This window comes from Myotis davidii, unplaced genomic scaffold, assembly GCF_000327345.1.
Source record: "Myotis davidii unplaced genomic scaffold, ASM32734v1 scaffold555, whole genome shotgun sequence".
Lineage (NCBI taxonomy): Eukaryota > Metazoa > Chordata > Mammalia > Chiroptera > Vespertilionidae > Myotis > Myotis davidii.
Window position 1 is genome coordinate 1530593 of NW_006286315.1, and position 8246 is coordinate 1538838.

At 41.9% G+C, this 8246-nt stretch overlaps 1 protein-coding gene across 1 annotated transcript in view; it reads right to left on the reverse strand.

The window, feature by feature from the left end:
* Positions 1 to 7499, reverse strand: part of GLYR1 (glyoxylate reductase 1 homolog (Arabidopsis)) — a 44165-nt gene extending 36666 nt beyond the window's left edge. Inside the window, exons 1-2 of the mRNA XM_006757914.2 lie at positions 7437 to 7499; positions 6454 to 6533 (exon numbers count right to left, since the gene is read on the reverse strand). Of these exons, the coding sequence (XP_006757977.1) occupies positions 6454 to 6533; positions 7437 to 7499 (143 nt within the window). The remainder of the gene's footprint in view (positions 1 to 6453; positions 6534 to 7436) is intronic.
* Positions 7500 to 8246: the final 747 nt, after the last annotated feature.

The following is an 8246-nucleotide window of genomic DNA, read 5'->3' on the forward strand; positions in this document are numbered from 1 at the left end:
GGCTCATCAAGCAGGGCTGGCATGCAACTGGTGCTCAATAAATAATCACAGGGTAAATGATGCCTTCCAGGCACATTCAGGGTGACTCTGGGTTAAATGCTGTAAGGCATAGTGGCCTTTTGTGGTTGTTGCATTTTTTTTTTTTTTTTAGTGACTGCTGTTTGTTTCCATGATATAAGCTGTAACTTGTGATTTCCCTTATGTCATTCTCCCAATGCCTAGATGGAGCTGGACCTTTTCTGTCCAAGCTGTTGTGGGTTGGGAAGTCATAAAAATCAAGCTTAGTCAAATTGCATCTAAAGCATGTGCCTTCCCTTTTATGTAAAAGAAAGTTAATTACATATTGTTTGTAGAAGTAAACACCTAAAAACAAAGTAGCTAGCAATCAGGAAGGTCATTACAAAGTACAAAATGGAAGGTCCCTTAAGATATTTGGCTAAGTGGAAGAAGCAAGATGTAGAGCAGTGAGTAGTATTCTACCACTTGTGCAAAAAAGAGGAAAAAGGCCCAGGCCAGTGTTGTAAAGTGGTCAGAGCGTCGGCCTGCGCACTGAAGGGTTTCAGGTTCAATTCCTGGTCAAGGACACGTACCCGGGTTGCAGGTTTGCTCCCCACCCCTGGTCGACGCATGTGCAGGAGGCAACCAGTTGATGTGTCTCTTTTACATCGATGTTTGTCTCTCTCTCTCCCCGCTTCTCTCCCCCTTTCTTTCTCTCTGAAAAGCAATGTGGGGATTAACCAAACAGAAACAAACAAACAAACAAAAAAAACAAAAAAGAGGAAAAAGGAATATGTAGCTTCTTGATTAAAAACCTGGTATTCTGATATACCTCCTACAAAGTCGTTTTCGTTTGTGAATATAAACCTTCCACTTAGCCACCATCAGATTACACACTCCACTCAAAATGAATTTAAAACATCACATTTTTTTGCCTTGACCGGTTTGGCTCAGTGGATAAAACGTCGGCCTGCGGATTGAGAGGTCCCGGGTTCGATTCTGGTCAGGGGCATGTGCCTTGGTTGCGGGCACATCCCCAGTGGGAGGTGTGCAGGAGACAGCTGATCAATGTTTCTCTCTCATCGATGTTTCTAACTCTCCCTCTCCCTTTCTCTCTGTAAAACTTCAATAAAATATATATATTTTAAAAAACACAAAACATCACATTTTGCCCTGCTTGGTGTGGGCCACAGGTTCAATTCCTCATCAGGACACATACCCAGGTTGTGGGTTCAATCCTGGGTCAGGAAGTGTACGGGAGGCAACCAATTGATGTTTCTCTCTCTCAAATCAATAAAGAATATCCTTGGGTGAGGATTAAAAACAACAAATTACATTTTCAAAAACTTCCATAATTCTGACCTGCTTTCCTCTTAAATTAAAATCATACCATGAAGCTACCATATTCAAGGTGCCAGTCCATGAACAATCTCAAACACCCTCACTATGTGTCTCAGGCTTTACATAGACACAATGAAATGACCTGGGTGGGTGTGGGGGAAGGAGAGAGAACACATGCAAGCATAGTCCAAAGGTGAGGATAAGAAGAGGGTCAGAAGATGTGGGTTCACTTCTCCATCTGGAATTGGCGAGTAGCACATTGTAAATAATTCCTAATCTCCCTCCATTGCAAACCATTGAAAAAGTCTAAGTATCCTGAGGTATTAGAGCTTCAAATCCAAGCCATTCAGAAATCAAGATACCCCCCAAAACCATAAACAACTCAAAAAACAAAACCACCAAGAACTACACACAAAAAGATAATTAAAAATTTCTCAGTTCATTTCAAGTAATGATTATCACAGAGACATCAACAAAGTCTTGCAGATAAGATAAAGATTTTGTTCCCAAAACTTGAAAACATTCACAAAAGCTGGGTGAGATTTTCAAGCTGCGCTGTCTATATCAACGCTGCCAGCTGCATTTTTTGGTGCCATTTTCTATAATTCCAGTGCATGACACCTGCTCCTGCCTCAGCCACCAAAGGAGTCACCTACAAGATGGGAGCTGTGCTGATGCTAGGTGAGAATCTACTTAGTGCTCTAGGATCACTACTGTCTAGCCCTGGCAGAAGGACACTGCTGGCTCAGTCAAAATATTAAGAGCACTGGCCCTCACTCTCTACTTGGCTCAATTCTTCAACTATTACACAGTATTACATGTAGTAAAAGTGGTTCAATCAGTTGCCAGGTGAAAAGAAAAAGGGATGCTTAGATGTTCCAATCTGTTATGCTCTGAGCCACAGATTTTTCTAGAAGAATTATTTGAGTACTCAGACACTTCACACCCAGCCTGTCCCACCTTCTATCTGGCTTGATGTAAAAGTACCTCAGGCTGACATCTATGACTTAAAATCCACAAATCTCCTGCCTCTCAGTTTCCACATCTACCAGTATAGATGGAAGTTTCTGAAAATGTAACTTTTGTTTCTGTTGATTTTGAGCACCTACAAACTAAATAAACTCCCTTCACTCTGTCATCCACAGTCACTGACCAAACTTGTAGACTCTGAGCTCAGTTTCTCCTCTGATGGGCAGCCACCTGTCCAAGGTGGGCTCTCATGTGCCTGAGATTTAATCTTTGGTTGTGGCCACCTGATAGAGTTGACAAAGTTATGTTAAAGTTATTTTTCCCCACTGTATTTCCATGAAACAGAAGACAACTGTGGGCAATTCCTGTTGTGGTCATCCAGCCTTGGAGAGTCAAATCCAGCCATCTTACTAAGTCCTTCACTTCACAGGGGAGGCTGGTTAGGAAAATCTGGCCCTCTTCCTAGCAGTGGGATGTCAACAAAATAGGTTAGAAGTTTTGGCAGAGGAAGGGAGAAAGAAAAATCAAGTTTCTAAAAGATTGAAATCATTGTTTATCTAAAGGAGTTATTCTTTTTAGAAAAAATGTGTTTTTATTGACTTTAGAGAGAGAGAGGGAGGATAGAAAGATAGAAACATTGTCTGCCTACTGCACACCTCCTACTGGGGATCAGGCCTGAAAACTGGGCATTTGCCCCGACCAGGAATCAAACCAGTGACCTCTTGGGGTTCATGAGCCACACCGGCTGGGCTCTTTTTACTCTTTAACAAAGGTCCTTGCTAATATAAAAAAATCCCATCTCTATATATTTTCTCCGTAAGTAGTATGTCAGTTTGAAATCGAATACCTGTAACTGAATCCTATATTCCTCAGGAGTACAGGAATAGCCCCACTGGGTCAGGCCCTGTCCACCGTGGTCAGTGCCTAATCACCAGAGGAGCCTCCATTCTAGAATGTGCCTGACACCAAGTATTAAAGGTGAGGTAGAGACCAGCTTCTTCTGTAGCCCTTATGACTTTGCCCTTCACAAAGCAGTTCTCTTCCCTAAAAAGTTCACTTGCATTTCTTTTCTAAACCACCTCTTAAATGTTTGTTTCATATTGTACTCCTTATACATGTCCTAAACAGTCATATGTTTATTATACTCATGGTGCCCCTTGTTGAAACATTTGGGAGGTTTATGAACAAGTCAGTGTTTACCTCCTTACGGTCACTTATTATTTCATCAATTTGGATTGTGCTTTTTTCAGTCTTACTCTTTTGTCTGATTTGGTCCCCTTTCCAGATCTTGACAAGTTCCTCCTCCAAATCCCTTTGGGAGCATGGACTGGACTGTACAAGTACTCCTGGAGATGCACAGTGTAGTTTTTACATAAAGATGGGAGGATGTAAAAATAAGAAAAAATAAAGAAAAAAGGTGGAACAATGTATTGCTTTGTGTTCAAAGCCTTTTTGGTCAGAAGAGCAGACCTGCTAATGTCCTTAGGAATCTCCAACTTTCAGGTGACTTTCTTTTCAAACACAGATTCTCTCTCTTCTGGGCAGTCTGTGTCTCTCTCTCTCACATTTTCCCTACTGAAAGCCACCTGCTTCTTACCAGCTTTTTCTTTTGTAACAAGAGATCTATACCCTAACCTGATGTTTGCTGAACACCGGCTGTATATGCCAAAACCACACTATGGTAAATGACGCTACTTCTTTGTACAAGGTCGGGAGTATTTTTCTTACATGTAGATAAGAATGCAGAGTCCTAGAAAGATGAACTTGCCCAAATCAGAGTAGGTGAAAGTGGTATATGAATGCATGTTAGGCTGGTAACAAATCTAGAGCTCTTTCCCCAAAGTAATTCACTGCTCCCCAACAATCTGGAGAGTTCACCCTCAGATAATATAAAGATACTAAGTAAAATCTGCCTTAACTGATCACTAAGAACCCTCCTCCCTTCAGAGAAGTGCTATCGATCCTTACCCTTGCTTCCTTTTACGGAGTCAACTGCCTAGCCACATAAAGATAACATGTTAGTCCTACAATGTCTTAATTTTTAAATAGCTTTTTATATGGAACTCTATCAAGGAAGTTTAAAAAGCTTAAAGATATTAAATCTAGCAGTTTCCCTGTATCCACTTGCTTATGAATCCCCTCAAAAAACTTTAGCCAATGAGAAATCACATCATCACCACTACTGACACCATTAGGTTATTTTTGCATTCAGTAAGTGCATCCTTTTCATTGGCTTCACTTGGTTGCCTGTTGAGCATGGCAATGCACTCAACTCCAATTTTCTGTGTTTTATCTGTACTATTTCTTATACATAAGGACTACAGTTTATTTTTCTAAACCCCCAGAACTTTAAAAAACATTATCATAAAAACACAATGACACTCAGGCTTGCTGTAATCTGATTAAGTCCTCACATTCTATGAGTTCTCATTTTTCTTTCATACTTGGTTAGCTAAACGAAGAAGCACACAAGTTAGGCCAACCTTATTGCCTCTGTCATTCCCAAGCACAAGTTCTTTTCTTTGTTAAGGATATTTTTTCCACTGATTTTTAGAAAGAGTGGAAGGGAGGGGGAAATATAGAGAGGGAGAAACACTGATGTGAAAAAGATACATCAATTGGTTGCCTCCTACACGCGCCCCAACCATGGCCGGGGATTGAGCCTGCAATGAGGCATATGCTCTTGACCGGAATTGAACCCAAGACCCTTCAGTCCATGGGCCAACCCTCCAATCACTGAGGCAAACCAGCTAGGTCCCAAGCACAAGTTCTTTACCTGAGATGGGGAGCCTCTCTCTGCCCACATATCCAACTAAAAGACCCGTTATTTATAGAATCCAATGCCTAGAATACCCTTACTGTTCTTGCCTATACCAATTCTATCCATCCCGAGTTTGATTCAAATTCCATCTCTTACATCAGCCTTGACCTGGTCGTTCTCCACTGATCTCTATATATATTCTAGAGCCCTTTAATAATTATCTGAATCACTCATTCTGCACTTAACCCCATTTTAAATGTTTATGTCTTTGTCACCTGAGTTCCTGGAAGACGGGCACCACAACATTCGCTTTCCAAGTTCCCTTCGGTGTCAAGCAATTCGGAGTGTGGTTGTACAATCAGCACTTGTTTTATGCATCAGGATAATCTTTCTTGTGAAATCCATGGCATACCAGAACATTCTCTCTTCCAGAGTGTCTCTGGCTCTCACAGCTCCAGGATAGTGACCCCTTTGAAATATTGCCATCAAAAGGCTGCTAAGTTGGTTTGTAACAGAGAACTGGGGCTGGGTATATCAGTATATCTGTATGATGCCAGGCAAATGCTAAATCAAAATGAGTAAGCACTCTGACACATAAACTCCTGAGCAAATGAAGAACACTGTTTATAAGAGATTTTCCTATGGAATAGTATATCTTGCTTTCCAGGAATGTGTATTTTAATCATTGGTATTAAATTATCAGGAAAGTCACATTTTCCTAACCCCAGATTACATTTTCCTGTAAGAATCATAGACAGAAATATAACTTAAAGAAATCAAACCAACTAGCTAGACCTAAGTAATCAACTTGATGTAGTGATAAGAAAGTTAAACAAATCACTCAAGCAAATACATCTTCTTCCCCTCATTGTACTTTCCTATCAAAGAATCTCAAATTAATGGTTCTGATTTCAACTCAGGTCTGGTTAAAAGGCATTACTTTTACAACGTTAGAGTGAGCTCTTCAGTCTTACTAAAGAAAGCAGATTAAACAATTACTTTTATTAAGATATTTTAATTTTCACCGTATACCTCATGCATGAGCCAAATGATAAACAGCCATTAACGGAGAACCAAATGTGGGCTTTATAAAAGGAACTGCCTATGGGACGGGTAAAGAGATGTGAGAAACTATCTCAATGAGATTATTATATTTAGAAGGTGATGAGCCCTAGTTCTCACCTGACTGACATTATTATTAGCCCAGGACAGTTTCTGCAAGATAAGAATACCATCTTTTATCTAGGTATGAGGCCAGAATGATACGCATCCTTACAGACTATAGTAAGGCTGAACTAGGGTTCCTAGAATATTCTCAAAGCAGCTCAGACCCAGGGCAAAAGCTAAAAAAAGGCAAAGGGAAACTCTTGGTGAGTGCTACTCACTGATCCTCTGTTCCAAAAAACTTTACAAAGAAGCATTTCTTCCCACGAGGTTTCTTCAAATCCTTGGGTGGATTAACAATCTAGGGAATAAGAGGGGGAAAAAAAAGATTTTTTCCACAGCTCAAAGTTGGTAAAAAAAAAGGAATGTCTTAAAATAAAAACCCAGGGCCTAGAATGTTTAGACTTGGCACTTTTCTACAGAAGTTCCCTGTATCAAACATGTAACAAGCACAGTGTTCAGTAGATACAATTTCCTTTTTGTAATAGTCCTGTTTTAAAAGCAATTAAAATGAAGACCAACAGCCCCCACCCCCCTCAAAGTGACCCTATAATCACTGAAGAAATGTAAAGGACACTTTTGAAAATATTTCAAGGCAGGAAGAGTTGAGACAGGTAATAGTGACAATGAAAGTCAACTGAGGCAATGAAAATGCCATGCTGCAAAGAGACAGTCTAAAGACATTTCTTGGGCTCCTAGCAAGAATATATAAACAGAACATTTGGAAAGCTATGATGGATCGCCTCATGCGAAATTTGAAATGCCAACTTCTGCAAAGATGCACTGGAGCACCACATATGGTAACATGGAAAGAAGATTTAAACTGAGTTGGGACAAAAATACTTTGACTTTTTTCACTAACCTACATTTAGATTTCTCTCTTCCTGGAGAATTTATTTTCTTCTCCTTTTGTTACATTTAAGTATAAAGCTAAATTCAAACTAGAATTGATTTCCAGAGTGAAAAGACTCCATCAAAACCATCTCTGATTCAAGAAATAAGCAATCACTGCAGATTAAATGACCTGATTTACATATTGGCTTTTCTAAATGAACTGATATTAGAGAAAAAATAATTCTGATTGGCATTTAAATAGGCACAGTTTCATTCAAGGTTAGAAACTGAGGGGAATGCATCTGCCATTCGTCACCTCTTCACACCCAACTTCAGAGGCCTTCCTTTAGCTTAGTGGCAAGACACTCACCTTTCCCGGCCATGGAGGGTACCGTCCGAGTTTCCCCCTAGAGAAAACACAGAGAGTCAGCATTTGCCCTGGAAAAGCTTGTCCGCTTCCTGCAACCCACTCAACATGCCATTTACTGCCCTAAATCTCCACTTGCATCCTCCAGCGCCAGAACAAAAGCTGGCAAACAGGAGTTCTTAACTCCTGGCTTCCATGGATGGCCCCACAAGTCCAAACCCCTCAGAACTGGAGTGCAAAATTGTACACATATGCGCAGAAGGTGTGTGCATTCCTCTGGCAACAAGGGGTACAACAAAACCACCGAGAGTCACTTGTCTAGAGCCCCCCCCTTTGGTGGGGGTGGCGGACAGTTTGCTCTGTAAACACAGACTTCCCCTCGCAGTCTGGTTCAGTTCACCGCGAGCCCAGTCCGTCCTGCCAAATGCTAATGGAAGCCTTCCTCTGGGGTCAAGAAACAAGCTACGCAGCTAGAGAGGCGGCGACGGTCGGTCCTGGTTCGGGCGGTTGTCTGGGGCACAGAAGCGGACTGCGAGAGGCACACAAGAAGGTACTGGTCACTGCCAAGCCTAAAGGAGAAGTGTCCCCTCCATGTCTTCACGGGGCAGCGCCATCAGTCCGGTTTCGACACCCCCCCGGCTGAGCCGCCCGCACAGGTCGGTTCTATCGCATCACGGGTTTTAACGGGCTCGCCCGGACGGTATGGCCCCGCGGGCTCCCCGCGAACCCCAGCAAGACCCAGAGGGAACCGGCGATCGCGGCCGACGCCCTTCACAGTAACCGCCGGCGTCCGGTCTGGAGCGTAGCTCTCTA